Raw genomic sequence first — 25,114 nt, 5'->3', positions numbered from 1 at the left:
ATGTCTTCTGTGACATCTCTCATGTATTGCTTCTTATTGTATGGCTATATACATCACCTTCTACAACATCCCTTTTGAGGATGGTATGTAATGCAGTTTATGCTGAACTTTATTGAAAGCTGTAAGGAAAATTGTGTCTAAGGGCACCCGGCTGGCTCTTTCAGGAGAGAATGTGACTCTTGATCTTGGGGTTGTGAGTTTGAGTCCTATGTTGGGTGTAGAAATTACTTGAAAAAAAGATAAAGTCTTAAAAAAAAAATAAAAGTTGTGTTTATATTTTTTACAATTTCTGATACATTAGTAGCTATTCTATAAACATGAGTAAATGAATGAGTGATATATTGAAATTCATTGTCACATTTTGATTGTTGACCAGTACTTAGCAATAGTTAGAATATTTATATGAGATGCTTAAGGAAAGTATTAACATGAAAATGCTCCTTACACACAAATGGTTAGATCAGTCAGAGTTTTACTTCTCTGCGATCATTGCTTGTGAAACTTCTGTCCATCTCTCTAGTTGCTAATATTTGGGATTTTCTTTCCTTTTTTCACTGAGATTGTGCCTTTTTTTCTATTTAGCTTACTGGCCAGCCAGATAAATGACTGATACATCTTTGAAGCTTAGCCATGGTCCTTAGCCCTACCTTAGCCCTACCTTTCCCTCTCCTTTACAAGAGAGGCAAAACTTTGTTGGGAGCTATAGAAAATTGGCATACCTACGTCAGGCTGTGTGAGTCCCTTAGCCACAAATTTACAGGGTCTTCCTATTTCTGCTCCCACCCCCCAATTCTGGTGGTGTTCTGCTTAGTGTCTGCAGTTTGGGTGCCAGGTTGGTCTACTGAATGAAGATAACCATTCCCTTCATTGTAGTCTGGTCCAATAGAACTAAAGCCTAGATGTGTAATTCTATAGTTGGAAAGAACACTCTGATCTTAAGTCCCATAAGATGCAGGAGACTGAAATTTGTTTCTTTCAACTGTTTTGAAACAATTAGTCAAGTCAGAAACCTAGCAGATACCTTAAATTTTTTCTTCACTGTTCCTCACAATTTATTAGATACCATGTCCTCTTAAATATTTCTCAGAATTCTTTTTAATCCATTCTGTGATGTTTTAGGTTATTTATGCCTTCAGTATCTCATATTTAGGATTTACATGCTTCTACTGGAATTAGGGTTACCTAACTTCCCGTTCAGTCTCTTGCTCTTCTATCTTCCATACTGCTGCTACTGTTGGCTTGCTGAAATTCCTATTTGGTCATATGGTTTGTCTTAAAAACTCCTAGTGGTTTCTCATGTATATAAATGAGTAAATAAGTTCCTTAGCAACGTATAACCTCCTCCCTTTCTGATCTGACCTATGTCCACCTCTCCAGCTACTCTTTTGTTCCCCTCTTACTTAAGCTACCTAAGCAGGTTTTGTTATTACGCTGCCGTATTTTTGCACGTACTTTTTTTGTGTGTCTCTACTGACTTTTCACCTCATAGCCCAGTTCACTCATGCTTCAATACTCAGCTTAAACATTCCCTTTATTAAATGTTAACAGACTTTTCCAGGTAGCATGCTTATTCCTTTTCAGTGTTATCAAATACCTTGTATATACCTCTCCTGTGATATTTGTCATACCATACTGTAGTTACTTGTATGTCTTTTACCTTCACTGCTTTGGGAGTAGGGACCATATTTTACTCATTACCCTAGTACCTGGCTTTGTGCCTGGAACATGATGGGTACTCAGTAAATGGTTGTCAAATAAATTAATAAGTGATTCTGAAAACTAATTTTGCCCACAAGGAGATGATGGTCCTGTAAGCTGAGATAGGGAGTGTAGGAGGACAAGCAAGTTTGGGGCAAATACTTACTCAGCTTCAGTTTTGTTGAATTAGAGTTTGCATATAGCATCCAAGTAAAGATGTGCCATTCATTTGTTATGCATTTCTTATTTATTCATAGCATAAATATTAACTGCTCCAGCAAGCTTTTGTAGATATTGATAAGATTATAAAATTTGTATGGAAAGACAAAAAAACTAGAACAGCCAAAGCAATTTTGAAAAATAAGAATAAAGTGTGACAAGTTAATCTATCCAATTTCAAGGCTTATTTCAGAGCTAGAGTAATTGAGACTGTGGTATTGCTGTAGGTATAGATATGTAGATCAGTGGAACAGAACACAGAACGGTGAAATAGACATACACAAATATGCCCAACTAATTTTTGACAAAGGCAAAAAAAAAAATCAGAGAAAGATAACCTTTTTCAGCAAATGCAGCTGGAACAATTGGACATCCAAACAATTAAAAAAAGAAAAAGAAAGAAGGAAAGAAGGAAAGAAGGAAAAAAAAAAACTTCAACCTGTGTCTTAACACCTTATACAAAAACTCATGCCAAATGGATCATGGACTTACAAATAAAATATAAAACTAAAAAACTGAGAAGAAAATCTTTGGGAGGTAGATTTTTTAGATAACACCAAAAGCATAATCCATAAAGGAAAAATTGATAAATTGAACTTCATCAAAATTAAATATTTTTGCTCTGTGGTAGACCCTATCAAAGAGAAGGAAGTCAGGGGCACCTGGTTGGCTCTGTTGGTGGAGCATGTGATTCTTGATCTCTGGGTTGTGAGTTTGAGCCTCACGTTGGGTGTAGAGATTACTTAAAAAAAAAAAAAAAGGCTACAGAGTGGGGGAAAATATTTGCAAACAACATATCTGACAAAGGACTAGCATCTAGAATATATATTCTAAAGTATAAAACTTAGCAGTAAAAAAGCAACCCAATTAGAAAATGGGAAAAATATATGAACAGTCATTTCACTGAAGAGGATAGGCAGATAGCAAATAAGCACATAAAAAGATGTTCAACATGATTAGCCATTGGGGAAATTCAAACTAAAACTACAGTGAATTATCACTGCACACCTATCAGAATGGCTAAAATAAAAAATGGTGATGGGGTGCCTGGGTGGCTCAGTCAGTTAAGCATCTGCCTTTGGCTCAGCTCGTGAATTGAGCCCCAAGTCAGACTCCTTGCTCAGTGGGGAGTCTGCTTCTCCCTCTCCCTTTGCCCCCCCCGCACCCCCCTGCCTGCCTCCTGCTCCCTCCTGCACATGCTCTCTATCTCTCTCTCAGATAAATAAAATCTTTAAAAAAAAAAATGGCGACAATAGGAAGTGCTGATAAGGATGTGAAGAAAGTGGATCACCCATATATTTATTGTTGGTGGGAATGTAAAACTGGCAGTTCCTTAAAAAACTAAACATGCAATTACCGTATGACCCAGTTATTGGTCTCCTTGACTTCTGTTTCAAAGAAATGAAGACTTAAGTTCACACAAAAACCTGTGCATGGGTATTTATAGCAGCTTGAGTCATAATACCCCAAACCTAGAAAAGAGCCAGATAGTCTGAAGTGGGTGAATGGTTAAACGATGGTACATCCATACCGTAGAATACTACTCAGCAATAAGAAGGGAAGAGCTGTTGATACATACAATAACCAGGGTGAATCTCCAGAGAGTTTTGCTGAGTGCAAAGAACTAATCACCAAAAGTAACATACTGTATGATTCCATTTATATAACAGACTTGAAGTGGCAAAATTCTAGGAATAGAAAATAGATTATGGGTTGGAAGGGGGTTAAGGATGGGGTGGTGGTAGGGTTGGAAGAAAGTACATGTGGCTGTAAAAGGGCAACATGAGGGATCCTTGTGGTGATGGGTATGTTCTGTATCTTGAGTGTACTATCAGTGTCGGTATTTGGATTGTGATATTGTTCTGTAGTTTTGCAAGATATCACCATTGGTGGAAACTGAGTAAAGGGTACACAGAATATCTCTGTATGATTTATTACCACTGCATGTGAAATCACAATTACTTCAAAAATTTAATAAAAAAAATTGAACACCCGATATATGCCAGGTGTTGTGCTAATGACCATCAAATATGCAATGTTGAACAAAAATTGACACTGTGCCAGACCTCCTGATATATATTGTAGTTGGAAAGACATTAATTAATCACATAAATTAAATATAACATTATAGCTGTAATAAGTGATATAAAGGAGAGATCTAAGAACTAACAGTGAAAATTTGACCTAGTCAGTGAAAATTTGCCCCGGGAGTAAGTAGGTCAGGGAAGCTTTCCTTACTAGTTCCATGACTTTAGATAAGTTATTTAAACTCTGTGCATCAGTTTCCTCATCTGGCAAATGAGTATAATGATAGTACCTAAGCTTTAGGATTGTGATTATATTTAATCCAACTATAAACAAGTTAATTTGTGCCATGTTTAGGATGGTGTCAAACCTATAGTAAACTCTGTTTAAGAGTTTGTTAAATAAGGAGGCAGTTCATGTGAGATCTGAAGAATGCATAGGAAAGTTAATTGGAGGGAGAGGAGAGGGTATGCTCTAAGCTAAGGGAGCTATAAATCAGGAAATAGCCCATGGGATGCCTGGGTGGCTCAGTTAGTTAAGCGTCTGCCTTCGGCTCAGGTCTTGATCTCAGGGTCTTGGGATTGAGTCCCGCATCAGCTCCTTGCCCAGCGGGGAGCCTGCTTCTCCCTCTGCCTGCTCTGCCTCCTCTGCCGCTCCCCCTGCTTGTGCGCGCTCTCTCTCTTGACATAAATTAAAAAAAAAAAAAAAAAGACAGGAAACAGCCTAGTAGGACTGAGAGGAAGATAAATGAGTCTAGAGTACCGTGAGAAGTACACACTTCAAAATGAAGCTGGAGAACTAGGCAGAGGCCAGGCTGTATAGCGTCTTGTCTGCTCTGTTTGAGAGTTGGTGTGCTAAGGTCAGTGAGAAGTGATTAGGACTTTTATCCATGGAGTGGGGAGAGATTACTCATCGGACTTGCTTTTAGAAAAGACCTTGGTGGTTGCAGTATGGAGTTCAGATTAGAGGGGGTCAAGGTGATTGTACATAGATCATTTAGGAATTTACTGCAGTAGGCCAGGCTTTATTCCTGGAGATTTTCATAGGTTATTTCTAATCTTTATAACTGCAAGAATATATTCACAGGCTACTGTGTGTCTGTTATGTTTTGAAAGGATTTCAAATATATTGTTTGACAATTAAAAAGGAAAAGATGACTAACTTTGTAGTATTTTCATTTTTTTAATATGCAAAATTTCAGCTGCCGTATTATGGTTTAAATAACCTTTTGTGAGCAAGCCTGGGAATTGAGTTTAGAACTTAAAAAGGTTTGTCACTGGTATCTGGTGTTCTTCTGTACATTTCCTTTATGCTCCCATAGAATTTTGGATATTGTGTAGCAGTGCTGTTCAATACAAATATTTGTGCTGCACATGGGAGCCACATGTAATTTAAAATTTTTTGGCCATATTAAAAAGGTAAGAATAAAATAGATTAATTTTAATTTATTTAACTCAATATATCTAAAGTATTTCAACATGGAGTCAACATAAAATTATTAGCAGAATATTTGACATCCTTTTTTTTTTTCTTTTCATATTAAGCCTTAAAAATCTGGTAGGTATTTTACCTTTGAGCACATCTCAATTTGGACTAGCCATGTTCCAAGGCTATTGACAGTGATCAGTGTACAGCTCTACAGGTTCCTAGGTTAAAAAGAAGGGTAATTTTTAATAAATTAACAGATTTATAGAGATAATAAACCATGCAGGCCTGAGTTTAATAGACTTTTGAAACAGAGTTGGTTGCTCTTGTTATAAAGGTGTGGAGGCTAGATGTCTCAGAGGTATTGGTGAAATTCAGTTTTTTTGTTTTTTTGTTTTTAAAGAGGAGAGAGGGAGAGGTAGAGGGGCACACATGGGGGCGGGGCAGAGATCCACTTGTAAGCGGGCTCCACGCCCACCTCAGTCTCACGACCCTGAGATCATGACCTGAGCTGAAATCAGGAGTCTGATGCTTAACCCACTGAGCCACCCAGGGGCCCCAAAACATTTAAACATTTTGAAAGAATTAAGTTGCCATTTGTCACTAATGGTTTTTGAGGCACTTTTAGGAATAAATGGAGGGGATATCTTGGAACTTGCTGATTGAGGTACCAGTACACAGACATTTGTAATTATTTTGGAGAGACTTCTTAGTGATATGTTGCTTCCAACTAATGTTCATTGATGTGTGTTATCACATGTCTTACGCCCTGCTAGTCTGATCATGAGGTAAAGAAGTGAAGAATAGAATATTTGTGTTCTTTCCAAAATCTTAGCATATGTGCTTTGATACATCAAAATTAAAATGATTCTTGGAATTGTTCATGCTTATTTTTTTTTAAGATTTTATTTATTTATTTGACAGAGAGAGAGCATGCTCGCATAGACAAGGGGAATGGCAGGCAGAGGGAGAGGGAGAAGCAGGCTTGATGTGGGGCTTGATTCCAGGACCCTGGGATCATGACCTGAGCCAAAGGTAGACACTTACCGACTGAGCCACCCAGGTGCCCCTATACATGCTTATTTTTTAAATGGCTTTTAGGTATTTATTCAAGAGCCACAATATTTAATTTTATTGCCTCTGTGGACACTGTAAAGTTCTTAGCATGAACAGTTATTTTCATACTATTCTAACATTTACCTTAAATATAGAGCTCTTGCTTTAGTTAGTACGTTCTAGCAGATCTCCGTAAGTTATCATAGGCTGTCTTTGGTAGAGATAACCATAAAACATTAATGAAGTTGCAAAGCAGTTAAGCTCTGCTTTGTAATCCATGTGCTAGTTTTTGGTTATTCTCCCAAGACCATATTTATACTGTTGTAGAGAGCATTTGTTTATTGATAATTGAATACATTTCTCTTTTTTACCTTACTGGCTGAATAACAATTTGACATTTTGACATTTACTACTCATATATTATGTACCAGTCACTGTGCCAGGTGTTGAGAATAGAGACATCCTCTCAAGGAGTATTCGAAGCTTCACCTTCTCTAACGTAGTCTTTAAGTTAGGAAATTTGTAGTAATAAATCTGTTAAAAATAGTTTTTGGCAATATTTTATTTTTCTAAAAAGATATGTAAAATCTTTGCAAATAATTTTTAATTGTTATAGCTCTTTGAGGTTATTTTTCCCTGTGCAGAAGGACAGCTTACTGAGGACAGGAGATTGTCTTAAACGCTTCAAGTCTTCAGTATAGAACTCAGCACAAGAATTGGAGTATGCTTAGTGCCATTATCTTTTATTTTCATATGTACTTATTATGACATTAAATTCTTGTTTTACAAGGTTTACTGGTTTGAGTGCTTTTATGACTGTGTCTTTCAAGTCCCACACATGAACCTTTCAAGTCTATTGCTAATATGTTGAACTCTTATTTATATGTTGAGCAAGTAAGATGTATCAAAAAAATCAAACTATTTAGGAATAATATTGTTTTTAAAGCATAGAGAGTAAGAACAATGAAAATAAGCATTTTTGGTATTACCTGCTTTGAAAAAATGAAAATTGTTACTTATCATATTTTCCATGCTTCGTATATGACAATGGACTCTGAAAATTTAAATTTTAAAATAATGAAAGGAGAAAAATTAATATTAAAAAATTTTAAATTACAGCATCTTAAAATTAGTGCTTGCATCTGGTAAAACACCCAACAGGGACAAAAGTGTCTCCCTGTTGGACCTGGTACTTCAGCCATTTTGTTCCTTTCTCCTATAAGCAACTTTCTTAGAAATCCCTCCAGAGATAGTCTATATGTACACAAGCAATTATGCACTGTATTTCTTACTCTCCTCCCCCCCCACTCCCCTGCTTTTTTGGGGTAAGAAGCCCCAACATATAGTATACCTTAAACACTTCATTGTACTTAAAAAAAAAAAAAAGATTTATTATTAGGGAGAGTGCGCGTGGGTGTGCTCGAGGTCATGCAAGTAGGGGGAGAGGCATAGGGAGAGGTAGAGGGAATCCCGGGCACACTCTGGTGTGCACAGAGCCCAATGCCTGCTCGATATCAGGATCCGTGAGATCATGACCGGAGCCAAAGTCATGAGTTGGATGCTTAACAACTGAGCCACTCATGTGCCCCACTTCTTTGTACTTTTTAATTTTTTAAAATGTTTATTTTTTAAAAATACTTTATTTGAGACGAGAGAGAGAGAGCAGGAGCATGGGGAGGGGCGGGGGGAGAGGGAGAAGCAGACTTCCATCTGAGCAGGGAGCCTGATGCAGCTGGATCCCAGAACCCTGGGATCATGACCTGAGCCGAAGGCAGATGCTTAAGCGAGTGAGCCACCCAGGTGCCCCTTCTTTGTGCTTTTTAACTTAACAGTTGATCTTGCAGATTCTTTTATACCACTACCTAAAGAAGTTCTTCATTCTTTTTTGTAGCTGCATAGTGAGAATAGAATTATTAAATCAACCCAAAAGACATAGTTAGCTATTGTTACAGTGAATGACCTTAGTATTTTTTTTAAATATAGACATCAGAAGTTTCATTTTGTCCTGTTCAACTAGGTGATTTTTTTTTTTTAAAGATTTTATTTATTTATTCAAAGAGATAGAGACAGCCAGCGAGAGAGGGAACACAAGCAGTGGGAGTGGGAGAGGAAGAAGCAGGCTCATAGTGGAAGAGCCTGATGTGGGGCTCGATCCCACAACGCTGGGATCACGCCCTGAGCCGAAGGCAGACGCTCAACTGCTGTGCCACCCAGGCGCCCCTCAACTAGGTGATTTTTATTAGATGTTGGAAAATGTTAAAACCATTTTTTTCCCTCTTTTTTCAGATAATCAGACAGCTAAATGGAGTCTGAGCAGCTGTTCCATAGAGGATACTATAGAAACAGCTACAACAGTATAACAAGTGCAAGTAGTGATGAGGAGCTTTTAGATGGAGCAGGTGTTATTATGGACTTTCAAACTTCTGAAGATGACAATTTGTTAGATGGTGACACAGCAGTTGGTAAGTTTAGCATTACAGCTTTTAATATTTGTGGTAATTAATGTCTAATAAATTATACATTGTCGAAGTTGAGTTTTTGGGTAACTTTCTATTTTTTAATTGATTCGATGCATATAACAGAATCATTTTAAGGTGTTCAGTTCAGTGGCATTTAGCACATTCACAATGTTGTGCAACTAACTACCACTTTCATCTAGTTCCAAAACATTTTCATTATCCCAAAAGAAAACCTTGTATATGGGTAAGCTTAAAAATTTAATGTAACATAATGTGGGGATGTATACAACTATAATTGGGATCCTCAGAGAAATAGATTCTAATAATACATAGATAGATAGATAGATAGATATCCAGAAAGAGATTTATTATGAAGGATTTCCTCACATGATTGTGGAGGCTGAGTCCTACAATCTGTTGTCTGCAAATTGGAAGCCCAGGAAAGCTGGTGATATAGTTTTAGTCGAAACCCAGAGGCCTGAGAATCAGGGTAGCCAGTGTTGTAAGTCTCAAGGCTCCAGATCTGGAAGTGCTAATGTCTGAAGGCAGAAGAAGGTAGATGTTCCATGTGCAGCAAAGAGCAATTTCACTTTTCCCCTGCCTTTGTTTTATTCAGATCCTCAGCTGATTGGATGATGCCCACTTGACATTGGTTAGGTCACCTTTTTTAAGTCTACTGAGTCAAATGCTAATCTCTTTTGGAAAGACCCTCACAGACACACATATAAATAATGTTTTAACAGCTATCCAGGCATCTCTTAGCTCAGTGAAGTTGACATATAAAATTAGCCATCATAACAATCAGCAGATCATTGTAGAAATTCTACAAAGTGAGCACACACATAATTATCCCTCATTCGAAAAATAAAACATTACCTGTTCCTTCAGAATTCTCCCTTATTCCCCCTTCCAGTTTCAAAAGTAACTATTATTTTGACTTCTATCGATTAGTTTTACAGGTATCTAAACTTCATATGAATGGAATTATACTATTTATACTCTTTGTCTGGTGTCATTTATGTTTTGAGATTCATCTGTGTTGCTGAATATAGCAGTAATTCTTTTCATTGCCATGTAGTATCGTGTAAATATGCTGCAGTTTTTCTGTTCTATTCATCATATATTGTTGGTGGATGTTTAGTGTTTTTTTTTCTTTCAGATTTTGGCTATCACTAATAATACTGTTATGAATTTACATGTACCTGTATTTTAGCTCACATTACATATGCAATTCTGTGGGTTTTATACCTTGGAATGGAATTCTTAGATGATAGGGTAAGTGGATCTCAGTAGTACCAACTCCTGTCAAAGATAGTTTCAAAGTGGTTATAGCATGTTCATTATGGCAGCAGTGTGTGAGAGTTCTAGTTCCTCTACACCTTCACCAATACTTGATATTTTCAGTTTTAAAAATTTTGGCTATTCTAGTGTGCGTGCAGTATTCTCACATTCTGGTTTTATTTTACATTTGCCTGAAGGCTTATGAGTTTAAATACCTTTTTGCATGTTTATTGGCTTTTTGGATTGTCTGTTTTGAATTGCCTGTTCAGTCTTTTTGCCTATTTTATGAGTTTTTTATGCATTCTGCTTAAGAGTCCTTATCAGATGTATGTACTGAAAATGTCTTTTCTTGCTCTGGTTTGCCTTTTCACTTTCTTAATGGAATCTTTTGATGAAGATGCCATCAGTTCTGATGAAATCCAGTTAACTTTTCCTTTATTTTTTGTCTTTTTTGTGTTCTGTTTAAGATCTCTTCCCGTACCTCAAGGTCATGAAGAAATTAGCTGTTTTTCTTCTAGAATTTTTATTTTTTGTGTCTTTCATATTTAGATTTATAATTTACCTTGCAGCTAATTTTTATATGTGATGTAAGTTAAAGATTTAGATCCATTTTTTCCCCATATGGATGGATGCCTAGTTGATCCAGCATCATTTATTGAAAAAACCTTCCATTCCCCTGTGTACTGCAGTGACATCTTTATCATCTGTCAAATGGATATATTTCTGTAGATCTGTTTCTGGACTTTCTACTCTGTTATATTGAAATATATTTCTCTCTTTATGCCAAAAGCCAGCATATATATGAGTTTTGTTTTTCACATTGGTCTTTTATTGACTTGTAGACCATGTAATGTAGTCCATTTACATTTAATGTAATCACTGATATATCTGAGTTCAAATCTGCTGTTTTTATATCTGTTTTCTGTTTTTCACGGCTGTTCTTTTTCTCTATTTCTATTCTCAGTACTTTATTAGTTGCACACTGTCTTATATTTTATTTGGTGCATTACTCTAGAGATTATAATACATATACTTGACCTTTTAGTTCTATAAATTGTACTTCTACAACTTCATGGAAAATGCAAGGACCTTAGGATATTTTACCTCATTTTATCCCCCTTCTACTTTTTGTGCTGTTGTTGTTGTCTGTTTTAATTCTGCATATATTTTATATTTCACAAGACATTATTGTTGTTTTATGTCAGTGTCTATTAATTTTTTAAGATTTTATTTGAGAGAGACAGTGTGCACATGAGCAGGGGGAGGGACGGAGAGAGAGAGAGAAGCAGACTCCCCACTGAGCAGGGAGCCCAACACGGAGGGTCCCATCCCAGGACCCTGGCATCATACCCTGAGCCAAAGGCAGATGCTCTACTGACAGCCACCTAGGCACCCCTGTCAATGTCTATTTAGATTTAGCTGCATCTTTACTTTTTCTATTGCTCTTCATTCTATACTGCATTTTCATGTTTCTGTCTGGGTTAGTTATCTATCCCAGGATCCTGGGATTATGACCTGAGCCAAAGGCAGATGTTTAATCTTCTGAGCTGCCCAGGCATCCCTATAGTCATTTTTCTCTTTCTTTCTTTCTTTCTTTCTTTCTTTCTTTCTTTCTTTCTTTCTTTCTTTCTTTCTTTCTTTTTCTTATGATTTTATTTATTTGAGAGAGAGAGGAAGAGAGGGAGCGAGCACGCACAAGAGGGGGAGAGAGAGAGAGAGAGAGAAGGAGCAGAGGGGAGGGGTAAAGGGAGAGGAAGAAGTAGGCTCTCTGCTGAGCAGGACCCTGGGATCACGACCTAAGCCAAAGGCAGTTGCTTAACCAACTGAGCTACCTAGGGGTCCCCTGTAGTCATTTTCCTTGAACACTTTAAAGATATAATTCTTGTATAATTTGCCTTCCGCTATTTCTGTTGAAAAGTCAGCTATGAGTCTTATTTTTTTCCCCTTTTGGACTCTTTTAAGAATTTTTTCTTTGTTTTTGATTTGGTTTTCAGAAACTTAACCAGGGCTTGCCTAAGTGTGGTTTTCTTTGTATTTATCCTGGCTGGGGTTATTAGAGCCTCCTGAACTGTGACTTGATTTTTCTTGTTCCTTTTTCTTTTCTTTTCTTTTTCTTTTTTTCTTTCTCTCCCTTTCTTTCTCTTCCTTCCTTCCTCCCTCCCTCCCTTCCTTCTTTGGATAATTTTGACCAGTGAATCCTCAAGTGTTGTTTCTGTCATTCTCTCTCCCCTCTCCTTTTAGGAATCCAACTACATGTATTAGATCTTTTCTCTGAGATCCTCGTGTTTCTTATGCTCTTCTCTTGTTTTTTTTGTTTTTGTTTTTTAATCTTTTCTTTTTATTTGGCTATTTTAGCCTATTTGGGTAAATACCAAGGAATGTAGTAGCTGGATCGTATGGTAAGAGTATGTTTAGTTTTATAAGAAACTGCCAAATTGTCTTTTAAAGTGGTTGTACTATTTGCATTCCCACCAACAGTGAATGAGAGAGTTCCTGTTGCTCCACATACATATCACATTTGGTGTTGTCAGTAGTTTGGATTTTAGCAGTTACAACAGGTATGTAGTGGTATCTCATTATTTTCTATCAAGTTTTGAATTTCAGTTATTTTTCAGCCATCAAATTTCCATTTGATTAATTTCCTATAAATTGCTATACTCTGGGAGAAATTCTCTGTGTTTTTTTTTTGAGCATATTTATCACTTGTGTAAAATCCGTGCCTAAAACAGACCCTGTGGGTCTGTTTGTGTTGCCTGTTTTTTTTCTCTTGTTTTTGCAGTCTTTTGACCTTGACTTCAGGTATGCTTTGTAATTTTGGATTGAATGCTGGATATTGTATACAAAAATTTAGGATACTCTGGATGTTGATATCTTCACCACAGTGTATTTAATTTTTTTCTCGGTAGACAGGTAGTCTAGGAGCAAATTACATTGATCCCATTAAAGATCAAGAGAATTTGCAGCATGATTTCAGACTTTCTAAGAGGTAGTCTATATTTTGACTTACTTTATTTTTAGGGCATAGCCCTTGAGGATTTTCGTAGAAAGCTATGTGTTTACTAGGACTCCTCTTCGTTGAGTGCTGAAATTTAGTTTTTATCTCCCTGCATTTTGAGATTACTGACAGCTTTGCTTATCAATTTAGTTTCTTAACCACTTTTTGCTTAGTTTCTCAACCTCTTGCTCATAAAATCTAGGAACCAGAAATATTTTGAGGGGAAAGTATCATAGAATGATCTATCTGTATCTTTTCTCCAGAATATTGGGCCATTCAGGTCCACATTGCTGAACTTCAAATCTTGTCTCCTCAACCCCATAAGACTGCCAAAAGCTCTCCACTTTCACTTTCTGCGAGGGTTCTCAGTCTCTATACTTATGAATCAGGAAAAGGCCCAAGGGCAAAAAGTGGTTCATACTGTTGTTTACTTGCTTTGTTTTTTTTTTTTTTTTCAGAATCTTGACACTTTAAGTACTCACTGCCTTGTATGCTCCCTAGCAGTTTTGGGTGTTCTTTGATTTAAAAAAATAAATAAATACAGAAAGAAAATAAATACAGTATTTTGCTCTATTAGTCATTTGCTCTCTTCATCACTAGTGTGTTTTTTCCTAATTTTAATTACAAAGTTATAAACCAGATAAACACATGTATTCATAATTTGGAAAATCAGGTGACGTTTAATAGTGTACCCATTTTTCTGTGTTTAAGTAGCTTTTTCACCCTTTACATGGGATACAAGATTAACTCAAGGAAGTAAAACCCCTAGGAGGATCTAACTATTTCCATCTTTCCACACTGCCATCAATGTTGATAATGTCTTTGTGATTTTCGATAGGAGAGAGTACCAATTAAGAAGGAATGGGCAAGGGTACAAAAAAGGATTTTTTGGTGCTCTTTTTCTTATCAGAGAAGATACTTTTTCTAGAACTATATCAGTAGACTTCTTCTTATATCACTGGCTAGAATTGGGTCATATGCCCAAACCTAGACTGATCACTGACGAAGAATGGGATTACTGACTGGTTAGAACAATCGTAATTTGTTCCTTGGAGTTAGGCACAATACCAACCAAACAAAATTAAAATTCTGTTAGCAAGGAAGAAATTGCAGTACTGTAGGGTAAGCAGCCATTGGTGTTTTCCATATAGATTCTGTCCTTGAAGGTAGTCTAGTTGAAGGTACAAGATGTGGAACAGCAGTTGACAGTAACTATGTAAGTATTAAACTGGGTGGTACAGATTTTAGATGTTACACTTTGAAGGAAAAGGATATTATTTTGATACCCCTTTAGAATTGCGAAGAGTATTCTAGAAGAGGAGATAACACATGAAGTCCCAGCAGTAGGAAAACGTAGTATGTTGTGAGATGGTGAATGTTCTTTTGTAAGATAGTGATATCCTTTCTTACAGTATAGCTGATATGGTCCTGTTAACAGTAATTGGAAGGGTAATATCCTAGAAGAAATGGGGGCCTCAGATTAGATCTGCCCTCATGGGCTAGGGCAGATGCAGATGTCAGAGGGAAGAGCTTGTTTCTGTGTCTGCTAAGTATCTGGGGAACATGGAAGTGGACAGTAGGACAAGCAGTTGGGTATTAAATATTCTTTCATGACTCCGTATCTTTTTAGCATACCAAAAAAATAAGGAGTTAATCACTGCAAAGTACTGATAGTTTTTTGGCATACGTGTTGAATGAAGATTTGTTATGTTTAGTGGCTTTTAAGTTGTAGACCTGAATTTACATCCTGGCTCTGCCAGTTATTATTTCTGCAAGTCACTTATCTTCTCTATCTATGCCTTTGTTTTTTCCTCTTTAAAGAGCCTAATAGTACTTTTTAAGTGATTGCTCTGAGAGTTAAGTGTGTGTAGAGACCTTAATACATAAATAATATATATAGAATCTTTAGCACAGTAACTAACTCATGGTAAGGACTTAGTGTATAGTAGCTATTTCTATTTTCTTCTGTGTTCCTTTCCCGTTGGATATTTTGGACTCTATCTTCTGGCAGATACAAAATATTTTCATGAAAGACATCTAAGCTGCATTTTTCATTAAGAGGCCTTCTGGTGGCTTCTATTCAGTCTTAGGCATTATTAGGCTCTTCAATTTCCTAAGGAAAACTGGCTAAATGTAAGTAAATAGCTCTGTTATAATTTGAAAAGATAATTCTAAAATCTCTGCTATCTAATCTATAACAAACCCTCAGCATAAAAATAAATAGATAAAAATAAATTAAAAATAAATACACACACACTGGTGACTTCTGAAACCTTCTGTACAATCCGTCTATCCAAAATACTCCAAATACATCTATGAATCCTGTGAGAATTTCATAAATAATTGTCTCTACTATATACTAATGATGCCTCCAAAAGCAATGTAGCCCAGCAAACACCTTGATTTTAGACTTCCAACTTCCAGAACTGTAAGAGAATAAATTTGTATTGTTTTAAACCACAAAGTTTGTGGTAATTTGTTACATTAGCAGTAGGAAACTGATACATATGTATCATTTAAATAATACATGTATTATTATGAAAAGTTTCAACCTTATAAATCCCCTGAAAAAGATCTTGGGGATCTCCGGGGGTCTGTAGAACACACTTGACCCCACATTGTGAATTCTGTTTTAAGATAAGCCAGCTACAAAATGCACATTGGGTAACTGAATAAGGTGACTTGTATTATAAGCTATAAGAGTGGAAGGGCCTATAGTAAAAGGGCAAAATCTTTATATATAATGTGATATCATTTCTCTTAAAATATTTTATATATACACACACACACACCTTTGGAGGAAAATACACCAGAATAATGATTTTTCTCTTGGTGATGTAATTTGGGTGCTTTTAATTTTCTTCATGCTTTGCAGTGTTTTCCAAATTGTCACCAGCTTGGCTACAGATCTGCAGAACTGAGCTGAAACTTGCAAGTCATTGTAAGGTGTATTTGCCAATGTAGGAGGATAGAATATGTTTAATAGTTTGTTGACTTGCTTTATAACTTTTAAATATTTACTCACATGGCAAATGGGTCTTCCTTTGTACTCTTGGTGTAGGCCTTGTAAATGTTAGGGTTGGGCTTGTGCCCGGCTGTCTTATTTCCAGGTCTTTGAACATGCTTCCTTTGCCCATATACTGATTTTTACTTGTACTTTGCTTCTCACGTTAGACCTCACTTCTCTGGAAAGCCTTACCAGACTTCTCAGGTTGGGGCTAAGGCCCCTCCTATGTAGTTAATTGTATTACTGTGTTTTCTTTCTTAACTTTCCTTACTTGCCTTTTTCTTTATAGCCTGCCCTCCTCCTAGATTAAGCTGTACTTTCTGTCAGTGTAATTATCCCAGTAAATCTTGTTGGCTTGTATGTCGTTTATTTTTCTGTCTACATAGTTTTAGAGCTGATCCATTATGTATTGATTACATATTTTAACTCTTTTTTTTTTTTTAAAGATTTTATTTATTTATTTTGACAGAGATAGAGACAGCCAGCGAGAGAGGGAACACAAGCAGGGGGAGTGGGAGAGGAAGAAGCAGGCTCATAGCAGAGGAGCCTGATGTGGGGCTCGATCCCATAACGCCGGGATCACGCCCTGAGCTGAAGGCAGACGCTTAACCGCTGTGCCACCCAGGCGCCCCTACATATTTTAACTCTTGATGAGCAATCTTAATTTCCTTATATCTAAACTTCGTGAGGACAGGATATTAGTATATCATGGACAGCCACATATGCTGTTTATTTTATCCTTCCTTCTTACAATGCTTAATATATTGGTATGCACACAGCAGAAGCTTATTAGAAGGTTGCTGTTTTATAAAAAAAAATCTATTATATTTGCCAATCATCTTTTATGATTTTTAGGAGTATTTTTTCCTTTTTATTTATTGAACTAATATGGCTATATAGAGAAAAGTTTTGGTTTAACTGGACACCTAGGAAGCCTACGATAGGATTTTCAGTGGAGTAGCAGGAACTATGAGTATACCCGTATTGTTACAGCTGTATTGCACAGGGGCCCACCACAGTGGTGGTGTTGTCTGAGAGGCAGAGGATAGAAGATATTGGCTATATCAATATCCGGCTCCCTGACATTACTCATTGTTATCACTTCTATTTCTCAATTTTCTTATCTGAAAAATGAATGCAAAATATCTGTTCTACCCACCCAACTCAGCTCAGTTTTGGGGGAAAAAAAAAGAATATGGTAAAAGAAATGGTGGAAATGTTGCTATTATGTATGAGGGTCATTTGTGGTAATTTTGGCTTGGGTGCTCAAAGTTTAAACTTTTTTACACTTTGCGCAGCTTTCAGAGTACATCATGACATTCAGATAGATTATCCTGGGTTCACAAAAATCTAAAATGGTTAACTCCAGGACTTAATAATGGATTGCCTTGGAGAGATGCTGATTCTGGAACTGGGCAGTGAATATACAAGATGAGACCAGATTATGTGTAGTACCGGAAGTAAGGAAGTGTCAAAAAAAAAAAAAAAACACAGAAGGATGAGGGATTGACCAAGGAACTAACATGAAAGAGCTCCAAATAGCCAAAACTGAAACAATTTGAGCAACAAAATAAATAGTGCACAATTGGACTGTAACCAAAGTATAAAATAAATATAAATGAACACATATATATGATGTAAATGACATAAATTGATGTAAATGATTGAATGAATAAATAAATGGAGGAAAAGAGACCAGTCTCCCTTGTAGAAGAATTCCAAATAATTTATGTAAATATTCCACCCTCAGGGAGGGGAAGCTTACTTTCTACCTTCTTCTCCCTTAAGGGTAGGCTAGACCTAGTGATTTACTTCAAAAGAATAGAGTAGGAAAAGAAGGGGAAAATAGTAACTTTGCAGTGGAGAAACCTGGCAAACACTACTGTAACCAAGTAATGAAGGTTAATATCACCAGTGATGTCATATGGATATTACATACCCCTAAAATGTGACAGGAAGGGCACTTCCCCTTTGTGATAATTCTTTTCAAAGACCCATAATTCCACTCTAACCACAAGAGAAACAATAGACAAACTTGCACTGGGGGAACATTTTGCAGGATACTTAACCAGTCAAGGTCGTGAAAAATCAGGAAAGACTGAGAAATTGTCATAGGCCAGAGGAGTTTAGGGAGACATGTTAACAAACACATTGTGGTATCCTGGATTGAAACCTGGAATGGGAAGAGTACATTAATAGAAATACCGGTAAAATTTAGGTAAGGTCTGGAGTTTACTTAATAGTAACGTACCATTGTCAGTTTCTTAGTTTAGACAAATGTACCATGGAAATATAAGATGTTAACGGTTGAGGAAACTGAGTGGGAGGTATTTGGGACCTCTTTGTACTGTCTTTGCAACTTTTTGTAAATCTAAAATTAATCCAAAATAAAGTTTATTTAAAAAAATGAGTTGGGAAGAGTTAACTTTTAAATAATAAAAGCAAAATGTGTTTATTGTAGGAAATGCGAATGATAAAAATATAAGGTAGTAAAAGAAAATCTTTCATAATCCTACTTCCCATAGATAACTGATAATTTTGGTATTTTATTCAAGACTCAATTCTGTGTATATTCCCTTCAGCAAATAATTATTAGCCTCCTTTTGGGCCAGACACCATGCTAGGTGCTTGATGGTTGAAGGTTGCTAAGGTAAAAAGTTTGAATGCTGCTAAGATAGTTGAGTTGGTTATTTTCTATGAGTAAGAATAATGAAGTTCTTTAATATCAACTGCAGGTAGAAAAAATTAATAAAGTAATCCAGGAGTAATTTTTTAGTAAATGTAGTATCCTTGCATTTGGATTTATAGGCAAAAAGAAATTACTGAGTGTAAAGTTATGGTAGAACTGAGAAATCCAAGAAACGTATTCTGAGTTAGGATGATCTGACTTTGCTATTAAAGGTTACGTTTCTGCATGTTGTCCTTAGTAGATGACAGGTTGATTTTAGTCTTACCATTTTATCTGGCATGTACAGATAACATCGATGCCATTGTTATAGTAATGAGGCACTTGGCTCTAAATTTGACTTTGTTGGGGCACCTGGGTGGCTCAGTTGGTTGAGCGTCCAACTCTTGGTTTCAGCTCAGGTCGTGTTCTCAGGGTCATGAGATTGAGCCCCGTGTCAGGCTCAGTGAGGAGTCAGGTTGTCCCTCTCCCTCTGCTCCTTCCCCTCCCTCCCCAGGATAAACAGATAAATAAAATCTTAAAACAAATTTGAATTTGGCAACATTAAACTATTAAGCCTTTAAAAAGCATGAGATGGTTATATCATGAATCTTCTTGGTAAAGAGTTTTTTTAGAAATTCTTAAAATTAAGTTAATAAAATACTACCACTATCATTTAATGGCTATCTATTGGAAAAAGGTCAAAACTCTTTCAAGTGGTCTACTCAGAATTATTTTTAGAAATAAATAGTTCTAAGGTTCATGTGATAATTCTAAGCAGTGTCATGTTCTTAATAAAGTTGACACTCTTTATATTCTGTTGGCAACTGCCTTGTAAACATTTTCTGCACCTGCATCTCCAGGTCACTCAGTCAGAGCAGCCTATTTCACCTACCTAATATGTGTGGAGTGAGGGACTTCCCTAATTTGTGTGTTTGTGTAAGAGCGAGGTAATACATTTAGGGGAAACTAAACCCATACTAAGTTTATGAAGTGCTGTAATTGAAGATGTTACTAATGAACAAAGAAAAAGAACTTGGTATTGTAAAGTGATACCTTGATAAAAATAACCTAAAATACCAATGGAAAGCCAGTCAAATACTGACTGTCATCACAAAATGGTGCCTGGGTGGCTCAGTCGGTTAAGTGTCCGACTCTTGGTTTCGGCTCTGGTCACGATCCCAGGATTGCAGTATCGAGCCCAGCAATGGGGTCTGCGCTCAGGGGGGAGTCTGCTTGAGATTCTCTCCCTCTGCCCATACCCCCATACATGCACATGCATGTGCTCTCTCCCTGTAAAATAATAAATAAATAAATCTTTTAAAAAAAATAATTGGAAAGAAGCAAGCTTAGTTTTGATCGCAATATATTGAACCTGATGATTCATACTTCACATATCAACTACAGTTATTGTCATTGATCTACAAAAAATGAAATTATTTTTTTTAAAGTCTGCAGAAAGTTAACTGAAATTGAATTAAGGAATGATTTTTATGTGTGTACGCTACCTCTCTCATGAAGTAATAAATTAACATTTCTCCTGAGCATGTAGAACATTACCCATGAACTGTTCTTGGGAGAATCAAGAAAATAGTTGGTTAAATCATGTTTTGTGTTGTGGTTCCAATTAAGAATTCTATTTGAAAAAGCTTTCAGGAGTTATGAGCTTAAGCCTATAAAATCATATGCTGAAGTAAATTCATAAGTTCCAAAATACCATCATTTAGAGGAAATCCTTGGAAGAAGCTGTCCTTAGAACAAAGAAAAGTCAATGGAGCTAATTACAAACTTGTGTTTTGTAACTGATTGAGACTCTAAATAAATATAAGATTAGACTAGAGTGGTTAGGGTAGGGAAACAAAAAAATAAATAAATCCACATTAGGTGTTAATAGAATTAAAGATAGGATAAATTTCTAACTCAAACTTTTGAATTGTGAAATGTAACATATACCAGGAAGATACATAAAGCATAATTTTATAGCTTAATAAGTTATCACAAAGCAGGCACTTTTGCAGTATAACCACGTTAAGAAAATAAAGCACTGGGGCTCCTGGGTGGCTCAGTTGGTTGAGCATCCTTTTTTTTTTTTTCCTTAAAGATTTTATTTATTTATTTGACAGAGAGAGAGACAGCCAGCAAGAGAGGGAACGCAGGCAGGGGTAGTGGGAGAGGAAGAAGCAGGCTCCCAGCAGAGGAGCCCGATGTGGGGCTCGATCCCAGAACANTGGGGGGGTGGGGACAGAATCTGCTTGATTCTCTCCCTCTGCCCCTCCTCCCAGTCATGGGCATGTGTGCGCATGCATGTGCTCTCTGGCTCTATCCTTCTCTCTCTCTCTCTCTCAAATAAATAAATAAGTCTTTAAAAAGAAAGGAAAAGAAAGCATTATCATACTTCAGTAGCCTCCTGTGTGTACCTTAACAATCGTAACCCTTTTCCTTTCCCTAGAGGTAAATATCATTTTCTCTTTGTCTAGTCACTTTTTGTTTTTTGCTTTACTTTATGGCTTGGTGATCTAAGTATACATCCTTGAAATTATAATTTAGCACTGCCTGTTTTGGAAAATTACAGATTATTAAATGAATTGAATTATATGGTATGTATTTCTTGCTTGTGTTTATGCAATGTGATTTTCAAGAATCTTTTATATTGCAGGCAGTAGGTGTTTGTTGCCATGTTGCTCTAGACTATATTATTCTTTTTTATGAATATACCATAGTTTACCTGTTTGTTTTAATACAGATGGATCTTTGAATTAGCAGCAGTTTTTGGTGGTTACAAACAGTGCTACTTTGATTATTTTGCATTCGTTCTGGTGGATATGCACATAAATTTCATTTGGAGTGAATTTGTTGCAGCATAGGTTATGTTTTCCCTAGTGGTGTTCCCATTTACACTCGTGTGAGCTATGTTTGAGAGCTTCCTTTGCTCCACGTTCACCAACCTTTTGATATTGTCACAGTTTTAATTTTGTCCGTCTGTTGGCTATGTAATAGATTCAGATTGTGGTTTTGATTTACATTTCCTTGGTCACCAAGGAGTTGAGCATTTTTCATGCTAATTGGCTATTTTTTTTTTAAAGATTTTATTTTTATTTATTCGACAGAGATAGAGACAGCCAGCAAGAGAGGGAACACAAGCAGGGGGAGTGGGAGAGGAAGAGGCAGGCTCATAGCGGAGGAAGCCTGATGTGGGGCTCGATCCCATAACACCAGGATCACGCCCTGAGCCGAAGGCAGACACTTAACCGCTGTGCCACCCAGGCGCCCCCATGCTAATTGGCTATTAAAAAAATTTTTTTTTGAAGTACCTATTTTAAGTCACTTGCCCGTTTTTCTGTTCATGTGTCTGAGAGATTTGTAAAAGTTCTTTATTTTCTATGTACAAGCTTTTTGTTGGTCATATTGTTAAAAATGTTTTCTGTTCTGTGGGTCTTGTTTCATTTTCTGTTGTAGTCTATTTGGTCTGATAAAACAAAAATACTATAGACTGGGTGGCTTAAATGACAAACTTGGCTTTCAGTTTTATTATTGCTCACAGTTTATTTCTTACAGTTTTGGGGGCTGGAAAGTCCAAGAGCAAGACACTGGCAGACTCGGTGTCTGGTGTGGAGGGGTTGCTTCTGGTTCATAGTCTGCCATTTTTTTGCTGTGTCCTTGAGATAATTCTTTGGAGTCTCTTTGTAAGGGCACTAATCCCATTCCTGACCACCCTCATGACCTAATCACCTCCCAAAGGTCCCTCCTCCAAATATCATCACATTGGGGATTACCTCTCATCATAAAAATTTGGTGGGATACAAACAAACATTCAGTCTGTGGCATTCTCCTAATGGACAAATTATGAACAAATATTCTTACTTGTAATGTGGTCCTCTGTATTAATCTTTAGTTTTATGGCTAATGCTCTTTGTGTCTTAAGAAAAATTTCCCTACCCTGGGATCATGAAATATTTTCTGTATTATTTTGTAAGAGCTATATTTGCTTTTCACAATTCAATCTATAATTACCTTAGTGGTATGTGTATGTGTGTGTGTGTGTGTGTGTATGTGAATGGATTAGGGTGTATTTAATTTTTTCCATATAGATAGCCAGTTGTCCTAATGCCAATTACTAAGAAAATCATTTTTTATTCATTTTTCTATAGTGCAACCTCTGCTATATATGAAGGCTCATATGTAGGAGGATCTATTTCTTGACTCTTTATTCTGTGTGATTGTTTTATTTATTTTAGCTGTACACCAAAAGCATTCTGTTTATAACGTTACTGTGATTAAAACAGTCTCAGTATCTGGTAAAGCAAGTCCTCCTGCTTTATCTTTACGATTGTCTTGATTATTGTTGGGCCTTTTTATTTCTATGTAAATTTTAGTGTAATTTGTCATAAAAAACCCTGTTGGGTTTGTAACTAGGGCCCAAGGATGCAAGAGCACCTGGCTCCAGGGGTCCCAAACAGACCAGGTTTGGCCACTTACCGCTGACAAATTCAAAGGCCCTGAGACAAGTGATGGTTAAACAAGAAAGGAGTTTATTTCAATGAGGCCAGTGCCAGGAAGATAGTGGACTAACGTTTCAGACTGTCTCCAAAGTGCAGGGAATACTTCTAGGTTTATATAAGGAGAATATGGGACAGAGGATGATGGGTACATGCAACTTGGGCTGTAAAGGTCAGTCAGGTTGATGATTGTCTTGGTGTAAAAAATGTGAGGTCTTGCTGGTGTCAGGGCAGTTATTATTGCTTGAGGGGTAGTTTCAGTTCCCATTACAGGATGCTTTGCCCATTGGGTCGTTTTCTTAAGCTGGAAAGAAGAACTTAATCAGAAAGTACAGACTAAGGTCAAAACAGAGGTAAAGTCTTTTTTCAGGTTTTTGATTGGCATTTAATAGAGTCTGTAGTTCTGTTTGAATCTAATTCTTCAACATGGTATACTCCTTTGTGTACTTGAGTCTTTTTAAATGTCTTCCAATAAAGTTTTATTCATTCCTAGGCCCTTTGGCTTCATTATTTGTTACATTCATTTCTAGGTATTTTTTATAATGCTGTTGGTACTTACTGCCATTTTTTTTTAAATTTAATATTCTTTCTGCTGGCATATTTTGAAATACAGCTTTTGAATATTGATTTTTAAAAGTTCGTCAGCCTTGCATAACTCTAATTATAATGACCTATTTGTGATGTCTTTTAAGAATATAGTCCTATCATTGGCAAATAGTGACCATTTTGTTTCTTCCTAGTCTTTATAGTTTTCCCTGTCCTTTCCCCTCTTGCTTAACTGCACTGGCTAGGTCCTCTAGTAAACAGTTGAATGGAAATGGTGATTGCCAGCGTCTTTTGTCTTGTTCTGATCCTGAAGTTTCACCATTATGTATTCACCTTCAAAATTAAGTATGATGTTAATCTGGACTTTTGTGTTACCTTTTATCATATTAAACAGATTTACATCCATTCCTAGTTGATTTAAGAATATACAATTTAAAATCATGAATCGTCATTGAATTTATCATTTTCCTTCCATTTTTTGAGATAACCATTTGATTTATATCTCCTTTTTTCTATTAATAAACAGTTGATTTTCAGATGCTTAAACCAACTTGCATTCCTTGTATAAACTCAGTTTGATCATTGATGTAGTAGTAGTGTATTGTTTTAGGTTTTTCTTTTATATATAAATTGCTGGGTTTGGTTTACTTTTATTTAGGATTTTTGCATCTGTTCATAACATATTGCTGGTAGCTTTCCTTTGTCATTCTGTTCTCATTTTGGTATCAAGGTTATATTCCCCTCACAAGGTGAGTTGTAGATGATGCCTTCTTTTTCTAGTCTCTGGAGTGGTTTATGAAAGGCTGGCATTATTATTTTTTTCTAAATTTTGGTAGAATTTGCCATTGAAACTCCAGGCTTAGAATTTTCTTTGTAGGGAGGTTTTAAATTATATTTCACAGTCTCTTCAATAAATGGTGCTGGGAGAATTGGACAGCTATATACAGAAGAATGAAACTCGACCATTCTCTTACACCCTACACAAAGATAAACTCTAAATCAATAAAAGATAAACTCTATGGACTCCGGGATGAAAGACCTCAATGTGAGACCGGAATCCATCCAAATCCTAGAGGAGAACTTAAGCAGTAACCTCTTCTACAACGGCCACAGCAACTTCTTTTCAAAGCACATCTCCAAAGGCAAGGGAAACAAAAGCAAAATTGAACTTTTGGGACTTCATCAAGATAAAAAGCTTCTGCACAGCAAGGGAAACAGTCAACAAAACAAAGAGGCAACCCA

At 36.5% G+C, this 25,114-nt stretch overlaps 1 protein-coding gene across 2 annotated transcripts in view; it reads left to right on the top strand.

Annotated features, from left to right (window-relative positions):
• Positions 1 to 25,114, top strand: part of CLCN3 (chloride voltage-gated channel 3) — a 92,900-nt gene that overhangs the window by 3,694 nt on the left and 64,092 nt on the right. For both annotated transcript variants that reach the window (XM_011223578.3, XM_011223579.3), the window contains exon 2: positions 8,710 to 8,885. In XM_011223578.3, coding sequence (XP_011221880.1) covers positions 8,726 to 8,885 — 160 coding nt within the window. In that variant the 5' untranslated portion in view covers positions 8,710 to 8,725. The remainder of the gene's footprint in view (positions 1 to 8,709; positions 8,886 to 25,114) is intronic.

This window comes from Ailuropoda melanoleuca, chromosome 5 (assembly GCF_002007445.2).
Source record: "Ailuropoda melanoleuca isolate Jingjing chromosome 5, ASM200744v2, whole genome shotgun sequence".
Classification (NCBI taxonomy): Eukaryota; Metazoa; Chordata; class Mammalia; order Carnivora; family Ursidae; genus Ailuropoda; species Ailuropoda melanoleuca.
The sequence above is the reverse complement of the archived record's forward strand: the minus strand, read 5'-3'. Positions and strand labels throughout refer to the sequence as shown.